Genomic DNA, 23,998 nt, shown 5'->3' with positions numbered 1-23,998 from the left:
CCCAGTCTTAGAAACACTTTGAAAGAGGAGATGTGTACTTCGCCAGAGCCAGTGCAGTAGACTAAGAAAACTTCACGAAGAAAAGGACAGCACTGGAAAAGTTAAGTTACAGTAGTACTGAGTTCAGATCTAACCTAACATGTTTGCAGAAAAGAGCGATAATAGTAATGTGCCTATTTTTGCATTATTTGTGACATTATTTTCTATTTCACAAGTACACCTACGCATCCAGTCTTAATAGTTAATGGTAAATTAACTTGGCTTGCTGTCCTCCCGAGGCTTAGCTTGAGCTCCGTGTGTGTTCTGTGTGTGTGTGTGTGTGTGTGTGTGTGTGTGTGTGTGTGTGTGTGTGTGTGTGTGTGTGTGTGTGTGTGTTCTCGATTATTGAAAAGTTTAAAGTAAAATCATTCACCGAATAAATTCTGAATGGTCACCTTTCCTGGAAAAGCAATATGCATTTATTCAAAGCAGCATAAAACATCTGCCATGATTATTTCCATTCTTTCCACATCTCAATATTTAATATAAATCATATCCACATGTGGCCAAAGTACTCATATCTATATCTTTCTCTTTCCATTATCATTTATCAACTCAAAGATGGATATTCCCCTTTCTCCCCGGACTAGCTCCATCTCACAGAACCCCATTCACTCTAATGGCTCCCGCAGAGCATGAACAATGTGGGCAGCGTTTCCGTCGTTCCCTGACCTTGAACCAATTTATATAGCTTTCTGTCGCTCTCTTCCCACAAATGCATGATCAGATGTGTTGGGGGCTTCATCGAGCATGGAGGAATACATTTTCTTGTAAGTTCACCAGGGCACGCCGTGTGGCGTCTGCCACAGTTGGATTTACAGATATAGTAGCTCTGTTCTTAGAAAGAGTGGACCGTATCTCTAAGTTTAGCTTTTATCAAACCCAAGGGAGAACATGCCCACAATTGGCTTCAAGTCTGAGTTCTAAACAGACTTATCTGCCCGTATCTATAAGAGCTGAGCGTGGAAAAGCTGCTCTGCCCGTGGCTTATGGAGTGCAAAAATTAATGCAATAGATTTTGGATTTTCTAAAGAAGGTTTTGCTTTGTCTGCTTGTTGTAATTTATTCTCTATTCACATTGTGGTTTGTGGTGAGATCTGTAAATTCACATGGTCACCTGGTCACAGAGATTGTGGTTTGTGCATTTGGTTCATTCGGAATGGGATTTTAAAAGTCTAAAGCTTGTAATCTTTAATGGCTTTCCTTTGAAAGACATACTGAAATCTCTAGCAACGTGTGTGTTTTCAATAAAACGAATTACATTTTTTCTGAAAGTCTTTAGTTATAAAGCTAAAGTAACTACAGTAAGTAGCCATTTGTCTTCAGTGTGAGAAACCGAACACAAGTGCTCTTAGTTTAATGTTCTCACCTTGAGAAATCCCTTCGTTTTTTTTAACCAACATAATACATTTCTTTCATCTTTATGTATAAGAATCTTCAAATCCACACTCAGACGAGAGAGAGAGCGAGAAAAGTTAACAGGAGTTTTTGACTTGGTGCTCAATTGATTGATTCCGGCCCTTTGCCAAGCCGGATTCCAAGACGTGGCATATGAGGTCACTCTCACACACAGACTGTGTTAGAACTGTAAAGGTAATGGTATTGTATGTTGTCATGGTGACAGACACTGCTATGAATTGAATATAAAAGTGTCACATTCTACATTATGCAAGCAGCATTACAATTTGAAATTCTTGAAATGTCTGACTTGTCATTTAATGGCGGCACAATGGGCATTTGAATAGAGGATTTCAGACTTCAGTAAATGAGTTCTAATGGCTAAATAGAAATAGTTTTGAATGTTAAAATATGCATGCATTTTGATGAATTTAATATTTGAAACTATTTCTATTTAGCCATTGGATCTGGTTCACTTTGATTGAGTGAGCCACATTCAAGGCCATTATAAAAAGGTCAACCTGTTGTGCCTGCTTGGGAAGTCTTGAACAGTTAAAGCAACACTAAAGAACTTTTTTTACCTTAAAATAATGTTTCCAAAATCGTTTCAGTGGTTCATCAAGTCGTAACAGGGTGAAAGGCACTTCTACATTCGCTTTGCGGCCCTATATCTGCTACATCGGCACTATGCAAGTTTGCCAGATCGGGTAGCGTTTCTGTAGTTCGAATGAGACATAAAAAGCTACAAATTTGACTTGCTTTACGGTAAGCGTTACAATAGTCATTATTTAGTTTTTCTTCGTTTCTGATGTCGCAGTACATCATACTTTCATAAAATCATGCAACATACTCTACCTTGTTTGTGGACATCGTTCATTCCAAAGCCGGCGCTGGATAAACAGCGAGCGTGCGTGTGACAGTAGGATGCGGTAGGCTAAATTATTTACGACAGCGGTAATGGACAATTCCGCTTCCAACCTGTAGGGGGACCGAAGAGGAAAAGTTATTTAGTGTTGCTTTAAGGATAATGACTATTTTAATATTGTTTATATTCACTATCATATTGCATTTTCCTTCATTTTATGAATTAAGGGGTAGCGTGCAATCAGTATACATTATATTCTCTACCATGGTATATCTCAAAGTACCTTGGATTACAATACAGTGTTATTTTAGTATCATTGAGATACAATTATAGTTTTGAATTAGTTTTTATTTTTGTGATTTCCATTTTCATATACATTTTGGATTATCGATTATAGTTTATCGATTTTTGTTAATGATTTCTTTTAAATCATTTTTAAAATTGTAGATTTTAAAGACTGTACAGTTTTTATAAAAATGAAAAGAAATATTGCCTTGGAAAATAGCTGATATAAAATGTAATTTAAATGTAAAACAATTTTTAACATTTAAATAAAAGTTTAGGTCTGCATGATTAATGATTTCTGCTTCTCTCGATTAATTAAAAATAACCGTCTTGATATTGGCTCCCTTAATCTTAATCTTCTTAATCTTCCCAATATGGCAACCAGACTCACACGCAATCCCTGGGCTGCAAAAAAGCGCCGATGATCTGACAACACTGACAAACATATGTTGGTTTTTAGTGATGTCCATTTTGAAATTCTGCTTGAATTAAAGTATCATACAGCTAGTATGTGTTCCTTCACGAGGCCGTGTGATTTGGCTGCTTCTAAATCTGCGAGAAACCCTTCTCTGTGACGAACAGTAATAAATCCAAACTTGATTCTCCGACCATATTGTTTGCAATTGTGGTTGCTGAATAAATTCACTTACTATGTGCTACAATATAATACTATGGTATTGCCATATTATATGTCCAAAAATGTCGTATGACCATGGTAGGATGTCCACATAAGCATATTTTGGTATGGTTCTGATATAGTGTTTTGTAGCTTGTTGCTTGATTTTACATAGATTTGATATTGAAAAATAAATGAATTGTACTTGGTCCTGAGACTGGTTCTCGGTCTTCTTGCTCTAATACATCTCTTGTCATTAATAACAGCAGCTTTAGTTGAGACTTAGAAACCTTTAATCTGATCATTATAAAGAGTAGCGCAGTGTTAAGATCAATTAATACCTCATTAATCAAACACAAACTAGTCTTAGCAGCTGCCGCAACTGATTTTGCTCATTATCATGCATAGTTTGTTATATATTTTGGCTGTCAGAAGCACTTGAGAAGTGAATTATTTCAGCTGAATTATTGACAGCCCATGATTTAGCCACCCAGCGGAACTAATACACTCAGGAGCAGATTTATGAAAGCCTTCAATACATGTTGGAATTTTCGCTCATGAATTTTCAGGGGCTTGATCAATGATTGGAGTGTGGCAAGAGCCCCAACCAATCGCAGGTCCTTTTGCTCTGCATTGCTCCAGCAATGCAGTCTGCACTCTGACAATGTCCCAGTAAATCATAGTCTTATGTGTGAACCACAGAACAGGGTAGAAATGACAACGAAATATTCCTATGAAACTTTGCCAAGTTATTACAAGCTGCCCCCAAAAAACATGATAGTATACCAATTAGACACCAATTAATTAAATATGTGCTGAAACGCACACAAAAAAATTATATTTGGTAATAATTTAAAATGTCTCAATTTCATGTGAGTTTGCACATTGTCAGTTTATTTGGTGTATTATTGTTCATTTAAACGCACACAAATCACTTAACATACAGACTCCCATTCAAATTATTTAGCTAATAAGTTTAAACTTAAAGGTGCAGTAATCGATTTCTGAGAAACGCTATTGAAAACGAATCAGACAAAGCACCACAACACACTTGTAGCCAATCAGCAGTAGGGGGCGTGTCCACTCATGATGGGGGAGGAGAGAGAGTGAGCAAGAGGGAGATTTAAAGAAAGACTGTAGAAAGAGAGATGGCTGAGAGACATTACAAAAGAGAAAAGGTCAGTGGAATATCACTGGAAAAAAAGGGTTATAATCAGGCAAGAGCTTTAGGACCCGCGTTAATATTAGACAAGCTTTCCAGCACTAGAGAGACATAAGCAGAAAGGCCTGAAAACAGATGCCGAGGTTGTGTCTTTTCTGCTCCATAGTATATGTGAGTAACACTGGTTTTGCGGTTTCACAGAACCAAGATATGCTGTTGTTGTAATGTTGTTTATAGTAACAGGACAGTTTTGAGTGTTTTTGTTCGTCTGGAGCTGCTGTGCTACTAGCGACTATCAACAAAATCTTGCTTTTATATACTCTTGTGTACTGTATGTTCATTATTTATTCTTCCTTGTCGTTCATTCATCATCTTTGCTTTATTTTTCACAAAGCATTATTTTGCTTTGCTTTGGCCTATGATTAAAAAAGAAATCCACTCCAGCATTGTGTGTTCGTACATTTTGGGTGTGGAGCAATGAAGGGAACGGTCTGTTTATTTGTGTTCATTTCAATTATCTCAGAAATCGCTTCACAAAAAAAAAAAAAAATGCTGGGTTGTTTCAACCCATGTTTGAGTCAAATATGGACAAACCCAACTGTTGGTTTAAATTATTGAAAAGTTTTAAACCCAACGGTTGGGTTTGTACATATTTGTCCCAAACATGGGTTGAAACAACCCAGCATTTTTTTTTTTTTTTGAGTGTTACTGCCCCTTTAAGTGTAATATATTTTTGTTAAATTATTTTTTGTGAACTTTTTTGGTGTGAAATTTTGGAAATGAAATTGAAGTATGAAAATGTCCCATTGTCTTCATAGAGATAGAATATTCTCAGAATCTCATTATTCAAAACATAACGCCAATTGTGATTGGTCTTATTTTTGACCAGAAATTGCATACTGAATTGTGATTGATTTTTTTTTTTTCTTTGCATTTAACTATTTATCACCTTTGCTTTGCACATTTAAATTATTAAATAAAGTTTTAAACCCAACGGTTGGGTTTGTACATATTTGTCCCAAACATGGGTTGAAACAACCCAGCATTTTTTTTGTGTGTGTTACTGCCCCTTTAAGTTTAAGATATTTTTGTTAAGTTATTTTTTTGTGAACTTTTTTGGTGTAAAATTTTGGAAATTAAATTGAAGTATGAAAATGTCCCATTGTCTCCATAGAGATAGAATATTCTCAGAATCTCATTATTCAAAACATAACGCGAATTGTGATTGGTCTTATTTTTTACCACAATTTGCATACTGAATTGTGATTGACTTTTTCCCCCCTTTGCTAACTATTTATCACCTTTACGTTGCACACTGACTTTGTTAATTGTTATATGGAGCCTAAAAATTAGATGCATGTTGAAGGGTCATGACTAGACAGTAAAAAGGGACAACCCTGCAACAGTGCCACGACGCATTTTTTGTTGATGTACTGTAACCTAATGTATTTGGGCTTATTAGACAATTCAGCGATGTTAGACAGACAGCGATGTTGTTGACTTGAATGAAATCAATTGATTTAAATGCTACCTCATACAGTAAAGTATATTTTTGGTGCCTGTTCTGTTCTATCTGTGTCTTTTGATATTTTTCTGTTGTAGCTTGATCTTAAATCACTGTGAACCACCGAACGGGATGAGAGAGAACAAGATAAGAGAAACTTGCAACCTTTTGTCATGTTATTGCTCTTTTTTTTCTCCAACTGCTATTCGCACCCTCGGTTGTCCGTTGTTCTGTGGACTACGGTATCTGGTCTACGCCACCCTGTGTCCCGTTGCCAGGCCAACAGCGGCAGTGTCCTATTAGCACAGCCCTGCGGACTCCTCAAAAAGACTATCGAGCAGAGTACAGCTGTGGCTGTGATACAGCACTGTCCTGATCCTCGTCCACGTCTGCATTTCTGCAGCCTCAGCCTCAGTCTCTCCATCTGGTCTTTGAAGGAGACCAGAAACCCCCAAGTAATCAATTTTTAGTGAGACACTCCAGCGCCTGTGATATTTCAAGTACCTCCTGACTTTGTGAAAAATAATCTTGCGCAGGATGACGTCTTAATACCAGGCCGCTCGGTTCCTGCGATTGACTACATTAAAGCTTTCATTAGCTTTCATTTGATTTCATTGCAGTTCATTGATGACAGTATTAGCGGGAGCTGACTTCTTGTTGATGAAAGCCAAGACCGTCTCTGAGTAACAGAAGCCCTTGTTCCGCTCCAGGTGGACTCACCTGCTCCATCTCGGGGGACGCAATTATTCTTCTCGTGGCTGCATGAAGGCACACGCATCCCTAGATGGCTGCGCAGGCAAGCCCTTGTTAATTGGTGATGTCAGCGATTCACCGCTGGCCCTGTTTTCTTTCCTACCGTTCTCGTTTTTTTAATGTTTCCCTTTTTGGCACCTGGTTCGTTTGGTTGTTGTTTGCGCTTGCTCGACATTTTCTTCTGCATATGTATATATCGATAAATGTTTTATTCATGGGAATTGCAAACCGATCCCGTTCCTACCTCCTCCCCCTCTTTCTCTCTGATTTCCTCCTAATGCTTGTTTGAGGTATCATAACATGTTTGGCAGAGCAAGCCGAGATGTTTTTGATGAGGAAAAATGTGACAGACTTAAGTTGAAGGGGTTTTTTTACACTGCAGGGATCTTTTAATGAGAATGCGTCGTTAATTGACTGACTGGGAGATGCGGTTGATCACAACACATGCAATCTTGCAGTTTTGAACCGACTCACCTTCCCGAAGGATAAACGCACCTGTTCTTGAATAATAGTGCTATTGACACCATTTAATGTGATTTTAAAGATCTTATTTTGAATTAAAACGTTAATTTTGTTTACTCTTTCCTGTGTTAAAAGTTTTGTCAGGCCTTGTGGTGTTGTTGTTCATTGCTGTATGTTGTCATGGAGCAAGACATGATGCAAGGCTTGTGAAACGTGTCTCATGCCTTGTGTCATATGTCCTCTGGATATATTCCGTTAGTGTTTGTACAGGTGATTGGCCCCTCTGCATCCAACGTCAACAGTAACATATGACAAGATAACACTATGTCAAACATACAGAATATTTTTAGTGCTCTCCCTCTGGAATTGTGCACATATCGGTTGAATAAATGTGTTATGAAGTGAAATGTATAGGTTTTTTTTCTGATAGATTCTGATTATCTATCTATCTATCTATCTATCTATCTATCTATCTATCTATCTATCTATCTATCTATCTATCTATCTATCTATCTATCTATCTATCTATCTATCTATCTATCTATCTATCTATCTATCTATCTATCTATCTATCTATCTATCACTTGTCTCCTGCAAGCAATACAAGCTCTCAAAACTGAAAACATTTTGCAGTAAATGGATTTCTCAGAAAAGAACCCTTAAAAAATTGTAATGATTTCTGCTGCTTCTCCCCCCCCCCCCCCCCCATATTATTGCTTGGTTAAATTGTTTAGAAAATTGTCTAAGCTGCTTATTTATTTAGCACAACCAATGATGTGCTGACACCCCTTGTCGCTAAAAAACATTTTTCTGTTATTTTGAAGCTGTAAAATGTGTGGATGTTCTCTGGTTTGTGGAGAAAATGCTCACTCCTGCTGCTCTTTAGAAGCCTGATGACCTTTAGAGCTTTTTATGGCTCTTGCAGACTAAGTTAGTTAGTCTCAATTCTACTTCCTCTGTTTTTACTTTTGCTTTTGCAAAATTTGCTATATCAGTTGTGCAGAGATCCAACGAGGTGAAGTGCAATACTTAAGTTTTCTTTGCACAGAGCCAACAAACATGCACAAACCAGCAACACCTTAAAGGATATAAAGTGTAATTAGCTAAATTATGGAGAATGTACATACTTAATACTACTAATACTTAATACTTTTTACTTTATTGAGTCTGACATTTTTCTTGCATAACAGTGTCTATGTTTACAGCAACCAACATACATTAAATATCGACATACACTTAAACCTCCCACATTATACATTCAATACTACACTTATACAACTACAACCCCTTCACAATACTCTTGATTTCTGATTAAGTGTTTTGTTCAACGCTAAGATAGCCTGATGCACAAAAGAGTGTTTCAGCATCACTTTGTTGAATCTTGGAACTCTGTACCTCCGCTTTGGTGGTAGTAATTCAAACTCATTGTGGAGGATATGAATACAGTTAGAAACCATATTATTGGCCATATAATATATATAATAAACCATATAATAAGCTGAATCATAAAGCTTCTCAAGAGGCTGGCCTACAATCTTTGAACAGATTTTTAATTGATTAAACAACTTTGTTTTTAGCATAACAGACAAACTCTTATACCAAATAGAGTTGCAATATTGCAGTATACTCATTATTACAGACCTAAAGAACAACAGAAGAATCTGTTGAAGATGTTGAAGAAGATGTAGACCCAAATATAATATCCTCGGTTTTACTCGTATTATTGACAAGAGCATTATTCAGTCACACCCTGTTGATGAAGCCCAGGACTGTCCAAGTCATTCAACACAGATAATAAAACAGTGTCATCAGAATACTTTAAATAGCCTACTGATTTAACATGTCAGTTCGACAATCGTCTGTATATAAGGTGAAAGGTATGGAAGAACTGATGCAACCTTGTGGTACTCTGACATTTGTTGTGATTGCAGATGACACAGTTTTATTCACTTTGACTCTCTGAACTCTATCAGTGAGAAATGAGATATACCAATGGATCAGAAAGGGATTTACGTCCAACTGTACAAGTTTTGACACCAATCTGTCAACCTGTATTGTATTGAATGCAGAAGAGAAATCCAGTAACTAGGTTCTTACAGTTGTTTTGGATTTATCCAAATGTTTAGAGATGATATGCACTAAAGCAGCAACTGCATCTTCAGTACTACAACCTTTCTTATAGGCGAACTGCCAAGGATCTAGTTTATCTTTAACTATCTGAACTAAATGCTGAAGCAACAATCTCTCTAGACATTTCCCAATCACAGAGGTAAGGGCTATTGGTCTAAAATCTTTATATTCTCTTGGACATTAAATTGTAGGTAATGGATTTATGTATGCGGTCTTCCATATCACAGGAACAGTATGTGTGTCAGCTGAAGCTTGAAATACTGGTTGCCACACCGGCGCCAATTCATACGGCAAATTCTTTAAAAGACTGCACTACATCCATTTGGACAAACAGTTTTTTTTTTGTATTAATAGACTGAAACATTTTCCTAACTTCCTCAACCTCAATAACAATTCTGTCCAATAATGATGGAACCATATCTATTGTTTCATTGCAATTGTCATGTTTACCTATCAATTCAACTCTGGTAAAAAAAGGTGTTCAATTCATTCCCAAAACAAAGTTTGACAATCCAGTCATTTTTTTCATGATGTCCCAATTCAAACCTTTTTAGTGTTATTAGTTTTAAAGTCTTTCTCCAAACGCCTCTTATGTACTTCTTTTGTTTCCTTTAATTTAATTTTTAACTCTCTTTCTGTTTGTTTAAGTGCCCTAATATCCTTCATCCTAATATCTTAAATGCTACTTTCCTCAAATTTATCATTTCTTTAAGGCCTTTAGTCACATATGGTTTGTTATTTGGATAAACTTTAATCTCTTGACCAGCTCCACACTGAAGTTAATATAATAATTGAACACTGTATTTCTTTCATCAAGTGAGCCTTCCTCAAAGATTTCCCAATTTGTTCAGTCGAAATAGGCTTTCAGTTGTTGTTCACTTTCATTTGACCACAATCTAATCATTTTCTTTTCTGGTTTGCTTTTTTTAAGTTTGGTCCTGTACAAGGAGTCATATGCACTACATTATGGTCAGAGTTTAGAATTGGTGGCATACTCTTCGACACATAAGCACCCTTGATATTCACAAAGCACTTATCAAGAATATTATTGTTTCTTGTTTGAGTCTTTACATACTGTTCAAATCCCGGCAACAAAGTCTCCAATTTGCACTGGTTTAAATCGTCCAGGGGTGCGTTTCCCGAAAGCATCGTTAGCCAACTATGGTTGCAAGTTCCCTCGTTGCCAATAGAGTTCAATGGACATTGCGATGAACTTGCGACCATAGTTGGCCAACGATGCTTTCGGGAAACGCACCCCTGAACGATCACGGGTGCATCTGAGTAGCTGAGCTGTAGTTCGTGAACATAGTCCTCTATCAGGCTGGCGGCCTGAAATGGTTTACAGCTGGGCGGAACATACACTCACCTAAAGGATTATTAGGAACACCTGTTCAATTTCTCATTAATGCAATTATCTAATCAACCAATCACATGGCAGTTGCTTCAAGGCATTTAGGGGTGTGGTCCTGGTCAAGACAATCTCCTGAACTCCAAACTGAATGTCAGAATGGGAAAGAAAGGTGAGTTAAGCAATTTTGAGCGTGGCATGGTTGTTGGTGCCAGACGGGCCGGTCTGAGTATTTCACAATCTGCTCAGTTACTAGGATTTTCACGCACAACCATGTCTAGGGTTTACAGAGAATGGTGTGAAAAGGGAAAAACATCCAGTATGCGGCAGTCCTGTGGGGAAAATGCCTTGTTGATGCTAGAGGTCAGAGGAGAATGGGCCGACTGATTCAAGCTGATAGAAGAGCAACTTTGACTGAAATAACCACTCGTTACAACCGAGGTATGCAGCAAAGCATTTGTGAAGCCACAACACGCACAACCTTGAGGTGGATGGGCTACAACAGCAGAAGACCCCACCGGGTACCACTCATCTCCACTACAAATAGGAAAAAGAGGCTACAATTTGCACGAGCTCACCAAAATTGGACAGTTGAAGACTGGAAAAATGTTGCCTGGTCTGATGAGTCTCGATTTCTGTTGAGACATTCAGATGGTAGAGTCAGAATTTGGCGTAAACAGAATGAGAACATGGATCCATCATGCCTTGTTACCACTGTGCAGGCTGGTGGTGGTGGTGTAATGGTGTGGGGGATGTTTTCTTGGCACACTTTAGGCCCCTTAGTGCCAATTGGGCATCGTTTAAATGCCACGGCCTACCTGAGCATTGTTTCTGACCATGTCCATCCCTTTATGACCACCATGTAGCCATCCTCTGATGGCTACTTCCAGCAGGATAATGCACCATGTCACAAAGCTCAAATCATTTCAGATTGGTTTCTTGAACATGACAATGAGTTCACTGTACTAAAATGGCCCCCACAGTCACCAGATCTCAACCCAATAGAGCATCTTTGGGATGTGGTGGAACGGGAGCTTCGTGCCCTGGATGTGCATCCCACAAATCTCCATCAACTGCAAGATGCTATCCTATCAATATGGGCCAACATTTCTAAAGAATGCTTTCAGCACCTTGTTGAATCAATGCCATGTAGAATTAAGGCAGTTCTGAAGGTGAAAGGGGGTCAAACACAGTATTAGTATGGTGTTCCTAATAATCCTTTAGGTGAGTATATACCACGAACAGCAAAATACAACCAAATTCTCTAGGCAGATAAAAGGTCATAAAGTCATGCCGAGATTTTCCAAATTTGGATCACATATCTTATATTTTACTGAATACACTCGGAACCATTTCTCATTTAAATACACACAGATGCCACCCCCTTTACTTTTACCTGAAACTTTGTCTCTGTCAGCTCGTACTAATGTAAATCCAGGGACCTCAAAAAGCGAGTCAGGCATTGTAGACTGCAGCCAACTTTGCTTAAAACAAAGCAAAGATGCCTCACGAAATTCATTACAGAAATTCAATGCCATTGGTTACATCAAACAAATGGCATTTGCTTAATGCCCTTTTTCTGTAAAGAAAAGACAAAGACAAAGTAAAGACATTCCAGGCTGAATTTTATATCCAAAAAAGCTACTCATAATCGCATTTTTACCTACCAAATCCAAACAATGTGTTGTGGAGCAGTGTTTATCACCAGGTACAGAGAGAATGTACCGTGGTGCCTCTGACACTGAAATAAGGGGCTGTCATTGTCATGTCACAGGAGGAATTAGTAGAGATAGTTAGAGTGGTGATGAAGTATCTGTCTCTGCGATGGGAAGCAAAACAAGCCCAATTAAAGCACCTGGGACCTAGAGAGCAGCCATACAGGTGGCAGTGATTCACACACACTTATGCACTGTGGAACAAATTCTACTGTGTTATTGTGTAGACAACTGTTTTTACTTGTTTACACATATACACCCAATCCAATAAAATGAAAATAAAGGTTGCAAAATAAGGCACTTAGTATCGAATGCGCTTTTCACCGGTGATGTAAGTATCCATTTACTCTGGAAAGACGCATCAGTTGTAGTAGAATGGATGGTGAATACTGGCTGACACTCGAACATTTTGAGATGAAGCAGATCATGAGAGCTGGGTATCTTTTTGATATTTCAACACATTACAAAGCCTTTCAATTGAAAAAAATATAATTCCTGAGATTGACTTATATTCTCAAATTACTCAAATTAGTCGCAATTCTAAATGAACACACACACACCTACTACACACTCGTATTGTGTTTTCATGTTTTATGGGGACTTTCCATAGACATACTGATTCTTATACTGTACAAACTGTATATTGTACCCCCTTACACTAATCCTACCCCTGAACCTACCCATCACAGAAAACTTTCTGCATTTTTACATTTTCAAAAAACATCACTTAGTATGATTTATAAGCTGTTTTCCTCATGGGGACCAAAAAACAATATCCCCACAAGGTCAAACATTACTGGTATTACTATCTTTGTCCTCACAACATAGGGTTTAACATGACCATACACACACACACACACACACACACAAATGAACATATTTTTGTTTGTAAAATAAATGTTGATATTAATTTATTTTCATAATTTTATTGAAATAATGATTTAATGATAAAGTAAATTTGTTATAGTTTGTAAATATAATATTATAATTTAAGAGTGTTTATATGAAATTAAGTGAAATTAATCAATATTCAGTGATAATGCATTATAGAAATTGGACTCAATTAGGTTTAGAAAGGTATTTGAGAGAAATGTTGTTTGTATTTTAAGTTCTTATCATTTTTGTATATCCAAAATAAATGTAGAAATATATTTTTAATATATTAACTATATTTGAATATTGTCTTTGGTACAAAACACATTTACATGGCTTATGGAAAAACATTATGCAACCAGGCTGCCTAAAAAGAAATACTTTTATTTTTTTTAAAGACCTCAGGAAAAAGAAAATCCCAAAATGTTCTCCTTAAAAGAAGCTTAAAATGTATCTCACTTTGTCTCCTGCAAGCAATACAAGCTCTCAAAGCTGATACCATTTTTCAGTAAATGGAATTAAATGGATTTCACAGAAATGAACCCTAAGAAAATGGTAATGATTTCTGCTGCTTTCCCCCCCGTTTTATTGCTTGTTTAAATAATGTTTTGAATTTTTTTAAGCTGATTATTTATTTAGCACAACCAATGATGTGCTGACACCCCTTGTCGCTAAAAAGCATTTTTCTGTTATTTTGAAGCTGTAATATGTGTGGATGTTCTCTGGTTTGTGGAGAAAATGCTCACTCCTGCTGCTCTTTAGAAGCCTGATGACCTTTAGAGCTTTTTATGGCTCCTGCAGACTAAGTTAGTTAGTCTCAATTCTACTTCCTCTGTTTTTACTTTTGCTTTTGCAAAATTTGCTATATCAGTTGTGCAGAGATCCAACGAGGTGAAGTGCAATGGGCTTTATGCACAGCTGCACTACTTCCTGAACCTCAGGTCCTTTGTTTCCTGTCTGACATTATTGGACAAACTGATTAATCCAGGTGTGCCTGACCACCTGGATTAATCAGTTTGTCCAATAATGTCAGACAGGAAACAGAGGACCTGCCTGAAGTTCAGGAAGTAGTGCAGCTGTGCATAAAGCCCATAGGCCTACTTAATACGTTTTCTTTGCACAGAGCCAACATACATGCAAATACCAGCAACACCTCAAGTGATATGTGACCCTGGACCACAAAACCAGTCACATGGGTCAATTTTCTGAAATTGAGATCTATACATCACCTGAGAGTTGAATAAAATAAGCTTTCCATTGATGTATGGTTTGTTAGGATAGGACAATATTTGGCCGAGATACAGCTATTTGAAAATCTGGAATCTGAGGATGCAAAAAAATCGAAACATTGAGAAAATGGCCTTTAAAGTTGTCCATTTATGTTCGCGATTGTGCTGCATTCACTCACAAAAATAAATGTTTTATATATTTACGGTAGGAAATTTACTAAATATCTTGTGAATAGAAATAGACTTGATCTTTACTTAATATCCTAATGATTTTTGCCATGAAAGAAAAATCTATAATTTTGACCCATACAATGTATTGTAATGTAATGTACAATGTCGGCTATTGCCACAAATATACCCGTGCTACCTATGACTGGTTTTGTGATCCAGGGTCACATATAAAGTACAAGTGTAATTAGCTGAGGCTGTAGGTGTAAAATTATGGAGAATCACAGACTGTTTAAATACAGTAAAGGAGTAATTCATAGACAAGATTGATTTTTGTAACAGCACAGCAGCATTATTATATTTTAATGTTATCTTCAGCCACATCTCTTCAGCTTTGATATCATAATCTCTTCATAATCATTTGGTAATATTCAGCTATTTTGAGAGATGGGAGAAAACATGCCCAAGCCATTGCATTTGTTTATGAAAGTAACAACATTTCCTCTTTGAAAATGATCAGAGATGATCACTGGAATGTTTTCAATTAATGCATTGTTTTTTCACTATGAGAATTATGATTTTACATTATCATTCAGTAATCTTATTTAATATACCTCATGCAGTGACAGATTTTTTTTTTAAATGTTGAAGAAACTTTACAATTTTAATTAATGCCTATATATATATGTTTAACAGATTGATCCAAAATAAGTTATTGCTTGGTACATAAAGGCCCAGTTTCATAGACAAGGTTTAGATTAAGCGTTCAATTAGAATATTTAATAGCTTTTATAAACGTGCCTTAAAAAAACACAGTACTGGTGTGCATCTTGAGACAAAACAATGGCACTGACATATTTTAAGATATGACAGTGCAAGTTGTTTTCAGTTAAAAAAGCTCAATAATGCAATTTAGTCTGGGACTACGCTTAAGCCTTGTCTGTTAAACCAGGGGCAAGATTTATTTTTTGGTCCCATGTCTCAAAACCTAGAAAATTGTGCGGTTATCCGAGCAGGTTGCGTGAGGCATCTCAGTGTGTCACCTCACATGAGGAGCCTCAAATCTCAACTGAGAGGCGCTTACCACACGTCTAATTGCCTGAGCGTTTTCCGTTACAACTGCGCTGCCATAGCGAAGGTTAAAAACAGACCACAGAGGTGATGGAAAGCGATGAACGCGTGTCTTCAAACCATTGTTCTATATCAATCAACGGCGATTCCATTACAGTTGCCGTGGTGTTAGTTGAATTAATTGATATGTTTTGTCTGCTTGTGGTTTGACTCTCTAATGGCTTACCAGTGCTGGCCTGCTCAGTGCCACCAGCTAATAGCTTGTTTTGCAAGCAGGTTGGGTGTCTGTAAGTGGAGCGTGCTGATCGCTCTCTTTCTCTCTCTCTGTAGGCAACACGCTGCAGACTCCCGTGTTCTCCAAGCAGCCAGGCAGCATTGTGTTTCCAGTAGACTCCATGGAGAAGAACAGAGAGGTGGTTTTCAGCTGTGAGGCACAAGGTGACCCTCCTCCTTTTTACAGGTGAGCTCACTGCCAACTTTATACCGCAAAAACATTGTTTGGTCATCTGCATCACTGCTTCGGTAAATTGAACCTCAGTCCCTTTTTTTTACGATTTCAGAAATGCACTGGCTCTTTTGTGCAAATGCACATTGGCATCAGTAGCACCATATGTGACATGACATGATAAGCACAAAAAATCTTTCTTGAGAGTTTTTGTCTTAATCGATTGTTTTTTTTATTTCTGCAGCATTGCACTGGGTAGCCCCCACCCAAAGTGAAATCTCATTGGACCAACATTTTTCCCATCATAGCTGTAGATTAAACATCAAACATTTGATGTACCGTTTTTTATTTTATTTAATTTTTTTAAATAGTGACCGTTTTCTGACAGGTTTCCACAACTGCCATTGGTCAGCCAAACAGAGAGTCCCACCCCAAACTCACTCCATTGGTTTGGCCAATGTTCCTGTGTAGGAGTTTTCATAGATTACAACGTTTCAGTAAAAATGATGTAGGTAAATAAAGGAAAAGATATAAAATGAAAATAAAAAAAGATATAAACGAAGATTCATGTAGTGAAAAGTGTGGACAATTTGTTATTTGTAATTAAATTCTTAGTTTTACTTTTAGTTCTTACATTAAACATGTTGAATCTACTTGATATTTTTGAACTAACAGACACATAATTATTGTGATGTACTACTGTTCAAAAGTTTGTGGTGGGTAATGTTTTTTTATGTTTTTTAAAAATGGCTTTCTTTTGAATATATTTTAAAATGTAATTTATTCCTGTGAAGGCAAAGCTGAATTTTCAGCAGCCATTACTATATTCTTCAATGTCATATGATCACAAACTTTTGAGTGGTAGTGTATTTTTGAGCCGTTTTCAAGCAAATGCATAATTATTGAGATTTATATTTAGAAATATTGTCAAAAGACAAAAAAAATATTGAGAATTTTTTAGCTACATATTGGCCTGACTCTGTTTTAATTCTCCTTCACATTTTATGATTTATTTATTTATGGTAAAGTATGTTCTTAAGAATGCTAATGTAGCGTCTGGCCTCTAATGAACATGTTCCCCTGACACTGTTCAGATGTGCTGTAGAAAGTTGGATCCTTGTGCAGTTCCAGAATTGATCAAGCTTAATGGAAAAGCTAATCAGTAGCTTCCTCTTTCCTGTCAGGAAGGTTGAATCATGGAGCCTTTTGATGAATGTCCTTCTCTCGGCAGCTCGAGTGTCCATCACTTTCAAAGTGCATTAAGTTCAACCTCCTGAACTACTCCCATCCTTCCCTAGAGCCTGTGCGCTATATTCCAAGTTAGGGTTGTTAAATGTACAGGTACTACCTTGATTGTACCAGCATTTCTGCAGTACCGGTAGTACTGAGTACCAGGTATATTCGGTAGCCGCTGATAGACGCTGCTTTCGAATGCACTCGTTGGTGTTTGTTTGAGTGCTATCTGTTCGTCAAAGGTTTCTTTTTAAAGCGTGTTTTTACAAGCGTTGAGCATTGTAGCCAATCACAATCATATCTGTTGAGCGCAGGATCAAAATGGCCAATCAGAGGTGTCGGTTAGTTGTGCTAATTTTGTTAACGAAGTCCATGGCGAAAAATGTTCGTTGACGTCCTTTTTTTCCATGACTATGATGAGAAAATGACGAGACGACACCAATATCATTAAACAGTAACTGTGACTATATCAACATGCTATATCGTCGACGAAAAAAATACTTAAATGTTGTTAAAAAAATAAAACTTGACCAAAATCACTGTTTTTCTCCAAAAAAAGAGGACACAATTTTACAGACTGCTGTACAAGCCTTTACTACAAGCTTTTAATACAAAGTCTTTTATGCTGTTGTTTTAATAGAAAAACATGTAATTTTCAATTATTGGAATTTCTAATTAGGAATTTCACTGTTTTATTTTTTGAGAAGTTTCTTGTTTTACCAGTTTTCATAATGTAGAGGTTAATTTATATGATAAATAGCCTATAATAAATCAAGAAACTAGATGAGGTAAAATAAACCATGCGTATGAGCTGACAATATCTTGATTTATGTCTATAGGTGAAAGTGCAATAATTCTGATTAAATGAAAAAATAAATATCTCAAATGACAACAATTGTTGTGATTATAATTTTGTGCACAATTATCTTGATTATTAATTCAACCATTATGCAGCATATTGAAAATGTGACTACGTTTTCATTGACTAAAACTAGACTAAAATGCTCAGACATTTAGGCCTGGTTTCACAGACATGATATGTCACTGTAAGTTGCTTTCAGTTAAAAGAGCTCAAACATTCATTTTATTCTTGAACTAGGCTTAAGCCTTGTCTGTGATAAAGATCTAAAACTTGACTAAACAAAAACAGGACAAGGTTGACTAAATATGATAAAAACTAAAAAGTACATTTGGCACAGGTCTAAGACTAAGAGGCCATTTACACAACACCGCTTTCAACTAAAAATGGGAATGGGCCATTAATTCACACAACAACAGCGTTTTGGCGGCCTGAAAACAAGCTTTTAAAATCTGGTTTCAAAGTGCAAGTTTTTGAAAACAATCTCGTTATCATTTAAACAACAAAAGCACGAATTTTTGAAAACGGTGACGTCACACACATGCGTATTACGTGCTCAGTCTATAGGCACGTAATGTTTCTTTAGAAAGTGACTTCGCCAACTACTGGCCTGGCATACATACAGAGCCGATCCTGACCTCCCTGGGGCCCTAAGCAAAATTCTGTTTAGGGGCCCTCATACCTGACCCGTGAGCCATGAACCATTTGCCATTGCCACACAGTCACACCTGATACCCCAGTGTTCCCATTACAATCCCTCCTTTAACTAGTTCTAGTGAAAATGTAATTCCTGATATCAGAAGACATTGTTACTAGTAAAAAGTTAATTCTTAATATCAAGAATTCACATTTTAAATAGTACAAATTGAATTATTGATATAAAAAATGCATATCCTGTGAATGAATAAAAGCTAAAATGGCGCCATAGCATGTCACTGTGTTTTTAAATGATAAAAGTAATTCTTGATACTCTTGATTCTTGATGGTTATTATTTACTGAGGGATGTGCATCCATATTGACCAGAATCTCCAGCCAATCAACATTTTAAATTCAATGGAGCCTATCAATAGTCAATGTCAATACATTGCTTTCCATATTGCATTAGTGCAGAGTTGTAACTAAACCTTGACTTAGCAACTAGATAATCATCGTCTTGTTTTAAAACTATAATGAGGAGTGCCATCACGCCCATATTGTACTGGTCCCAACTCACAACAGATGTTTCTGCTGGAAAGTGTGCGTTTCATTTCATGCACGTTCATATGATCGCATGTTAACGCGGACGCGGTTATCTTTTCCGAGCTGCAGTTTATAAACAAACACCGTTGTCCTTTGTCGTTTATTAAACATAATAAATCAACGCACATCAACTTAACTTTAGCCTACTGTTCTTTGCTGACATCAAACTTTGAGAGGAGAGTCACAAGTCTACCTGATAACTGTTGCCGCAATTAACTCTCATGGTGTTTTTTTCTCTCTCTTTTCGTGACCAGAAGGATAGTTCCGCTTCATTTTCTCATCGATATTGTAAACATTGATTGACGCGCTTTGACACGAGGGGAGGCGGGGCCTTGAGTAATTTGCGGGGCCCTACGCACCTTGCGTAGTGTGCGTATAGGGCTGATCGGCTCTGCATACATAACAGCGTTTTTAGTAGTTTTGACAACATTTGGACAAGCAAAGGAAAAACGTTTCCATTCTTAGCACATCGTTGTCGTGTAAATGTACCCCAAGACTAAATAAAAAAAAAGAGCTGACAAATTTAACACTAAGTTTAACACTGCTGAAAATGCACGAGGTTATGTTTTTTTCAGAGCGAGCTGAACGCTCATGAATCCTTTCATTATAACCAACAAAGTGTAAACACAATGTAAATGAGATTCATTGTACAATTAAGACAGCTTTTAAAAATTATAATTAGAGTTATCGCAAGAGTGCAGAATTCAGTGAGCCTAAGTCATTATAAAAGGAGGGCTCTTCTCTTGTTTTCTGTTTATTACCCATTGTCTGAATACAAGTTTAGTTTTTCATGCTGCTAAGTACACTGCAAAGTTTCTGGATTGACAACTGTATTTAAAGGGTCATGAAACCCCCCTTTTCAGCTCAAGTCTAGCTCACAATCTTTTTGAAAAATGCAACTTAAATGGGCGTGGATGGCTGTGAGAAGAAGGGAGGGGAGTGGGTGTGGTATGGCATGGCAGGGGAGGGGGGGAAACTGTCATCGCCAGTGGCCCATGCATATCGACTGTCACTAAAAATCAGTGGTAAAACATGAGGAAATGCTAGAATTTGTTTATATACACACTATAAATGCATATATAAAAAATATAAAAATAATTCAGTAAAAAAAAAAAAAACGTTCCGTACATAGCCTAGATCTACGCGCCCCCTAAACCCACATAATAAAGATGGACAGTGACATAGAAATTTGCACAAATTAAGCATACGTTCCATACAATTGAGGTATTATCGAAATATCTAAATTTTAATAACGAGAGATTATTTAACAGAAGGCAAGTAAAACGGTCAGGGTTACATTTTAGACACACACACCTCTAAAGCGATAGAAAAGTCCTCGGGACCGCATCACTCGCAAGACGCAACCTGCCTTGGTGTACAAGGCCGAAGTCCACCATTCTCCAGTTGAGTGGTTGCTACACACACATAGTTTAGATGTGTCCGTGGTTGATGGCCAACCAACCGCCCGCAGCCAGAGTCTAGCAGCATTGCGGGGAAAGATGCACTGGAACTTTTGCACCACGAAAACAAACGCGCGTCCCATCATTGCCTCTCTCATCTATTACGCGATATCACAGTTTGACATGTCTGTCATTGGAAAGTTCCACGTGGTGTCATGAATAATTAAGAGCAAGTGTCTTCTCATTGGATAAGAAAACTCAGTCACATAAATAATTATGAGACACCGATGAGTCATCAAAGTACTATAGTGCTCTGTCACGTCACAGGCTGTGACGTGTCGTGGACACGATGAAGATTTTAAACCCGGAAGATGAAAATAGCGGAGAAAAAAAAAAAATTTCCCCCTACTATTAAATCTAACAGATGCTAACATTGTCTTCAATGGTGTTCAACACACATACCTCTGTTAAAATCTCAGAATATTTGGTTTAGGGTTTCATGACCCTTTAAATGCGCAATTGAATTGGAAACTGCAGTGATTGACAGGGATAACCAATGGACTACCATTTTTTAAAGTACTTAATTCATCAGTTTTTGTCTGGTACTGAAATTGGTATTGAGAATCGTGACATTTTACTGGTATTGGTACTGACTACTGAAATTTTGGTATTCTTCTGAATCTTGTCAGTGAATTAGTGGTTCACAAAATGATTTGTTCATGAATTGGACTGATTCAGTTCCCAGGTTCAACTCACTGACTCTAATTGCTCACAGGAGGTGAACATTTTCATGAATAATGGCTTAAATTTCACTCTGTTCCATATAGGTATTGTATTACTTGAGATGATTTTAAATATAGTGCCAAATATAGTCATATGGACCCCATTTTATACTTTATGGTGTTTCGCGTTCTTTTTGAAGCTCGAAAGCTCTTGCAATCATCAATGTAAATGCAAATGTTTGGTCAGAATGTTTTTTAAATTATTATTTGGAACGACACCAGGTAATGATGGCAGAATTGTATGTTTTTATTTAAAGTATACTTTTAAGCCCTTGTACAAGCCCGGAAGATAATCAAAGTTGTGATTGTAGTTTTTGAGCTAAGACATCTGGTGTGTGACTACGTTCTTGAAGAAAGGTTTTAGTAAAGAATGTGTTACGCAGAAAGACTTAAAGTGTGCAACAGATCCTCAAACCGCCTCCTGTCTCCTGAGCCAGGTGGTGTTGTATAGCACTACGAAGTGTCTGTTTGAGCATGAGCGCGTAAAGCATGTGCTCAGCAAATGGAGCGTCTGGTTAAAGCTGTCATTGCCGTGAGGTGTTTGATGTTGTGATCCTATGTAATCATACTTCAGTACTATTATTTTTATGTCAAACTAAACTTTAAAGTGAAAAAGTGCATTTCTACCTGATCTGACCTATAAAACGCACCTTTGTTGGTGTAGGTGTCAGGTTTATTTGGCCATATAGAATCATTTTTGGGACTTGAATAAGTAAGGTATATTATCACAAATAAACCCTAACAGGCTGATCGCTGTACATTTGTTTTTGTTTATTATATGGATACTTATGAATAAATGGACATAACATATTTATCTGAGTTGCAATTAGTTTATTATGTGAGAAGAAAAAGTTGAAATTATTATCTCTCTTATGTATGAGTCACTTGCCCAAATAGTCAATCGTACAGTTTACTGCTTCAAGAATATAGGCAAGGCAAGGCAAGGCAAGGCAAGTTTATTTATATAGCACATTTCATAATTCAAAGTGCTTTACATAGAGAGGAATAAAAATAATCACAAAATAAAAGCAAGGAAAATTCAAACAGTTATTCAAAAGCTTTACATAGAAAGGAATTATAATAATCACACTATAGCAATTCATAAAGCGTTGCATAGAAAATAGACACAAAATAAAAGCAGGGGAAATTAAAACGAATTAAATAAAATGAATTAAAATAGTAAAAAGATGATACATAGAATAAACTTCTCATCTGGCAAAACTCCGGTGTGTCTTATTTTGACTCTGAGATTTCCCCATGAGTTCTCTAGAGAGATCAATTTTCACCTCAATTGAAAAAGGTGAGCACTTGACTGCATGATTTTTTTGATTGACCAATCAGAATCAAGTACTGCTGGGAGCCGTGCACAGTTGATTTAGATGTTCACAAGTGAAGGACATTTTTAGATTACTTTCTGCGTTTACACCGCGGTCTAAAGTACCGGGAAGGTAAACTGCGCGCAACTGCTCCTCCCAGTCTGCGACGGACAGTAATCAGTTTTGAGCGCCACATTTAAGTATGGAGGAGATTCAAACTGTGCTGCAGTTATGTATTGGTTTACTAACGAGGTAATCAACAAAACAAAATAGACGAGCACTGATACTAAAGCGTGTTCAGAAAGCTTGCGTATAAAATTAGACAACGTATGTTATCAGTTATTGTGAGATGCCTGGGACGAACGCGCAAAAATTTCCTCTTTCGCAAATACGCTTAAAAAAAGCCTGAACCCCGTCTATCATAAATAGTGACAGTCTTGTAAATAGTTGTTTGTTACTAACCTCAAAGCGCTATTTCAATCCTGTTATAGTAAATTTGTAACATGGTTTGGAGTGCCTTGCAATAGATGACAATGTGTAAACATAATGACTTAGTAATAAAAGCTGTGGCAGAAAAGAGACGAGCACTGATAAAGCGTGTTCAGTAAGCTCGTAATGCTAACGTTAGATATAACATTTGTACGTTATCAGCTATTGCGGACATTGACCGTGAGATGGCTGGGACGAACGCGCAGAAAGTTTCCTCTTCCACAAATACCCTTAATAAAGCCTGAAACTCGTCGCCAGTCCACCAGTTTTTTTATTAAATTACATATTTGCAGACAGACAACTCTTACTGCATGAAGCCACGACACGAACCGCAATAGATTTTTTAAAAAGGGAGGTTAAAAATAAATAAAATGCTGCGTGGATTCATTCAACCAAAATGCGGCGTGAACACAACCAATCAGCTTGTGCAGCGCACAAGTCCCACCCCTGAAAGTTCCTGAACTTTGAAAAAGTACTACCTCATGAGCAGGGACTATCGGAGGGGGAAATATTTACCCGGAACTTCATTTAGACCCTGGTTCCTGCGGTGTAAACACATCGAGTACCAGCCCAAAGTTCCTAGTTCCTGGGGAAAGTTCCTGCGGTGGAAACGCGG

At 37.2% G+C, this 23,998-nt stretch overlaps 1 protein-coding gene across 4 annotated transcripts in view; it reads left to right on the top strand.

The window, feature by feature from the left end:
- Positions 1–23,998, top strand: part of cntn4 (contactin 4) — a 160,581-nt gene that overhangs the window by 31,452 nt on the left and 105,131 nt on the right. For all 4 annotated transcript variants that reach the window (XM_082190171.1, XM_082190169.1, XM_082190168.1 and 1 more), the window contains exon 3: positions 15,949–16,078. In XM_082190171.1, the coding sequence (XP_082046297.1) occupies positions 15,949–16,078 (130 nt within the window). The remainder of the gene's footprint in view (positions 1–15,948; positions 16,079–23,998) is intronic.

This window comes from Leuciscus leuciscus, assembly GCF_965113295.1.
Source record: "Leuciscus leuciscus genome assembly, chromosome: 14".
NCBI lineage: Eukaryota > Metazoa > Chordata > Actinopteri > Cypriniformes > Leuciscidae > Leuciscus > Leuciscus leuciscus.
Note: the sequence above shows the minus strand (reverse complement) of the source record. Positions and strands in the feature narration are given on the sequence as shown.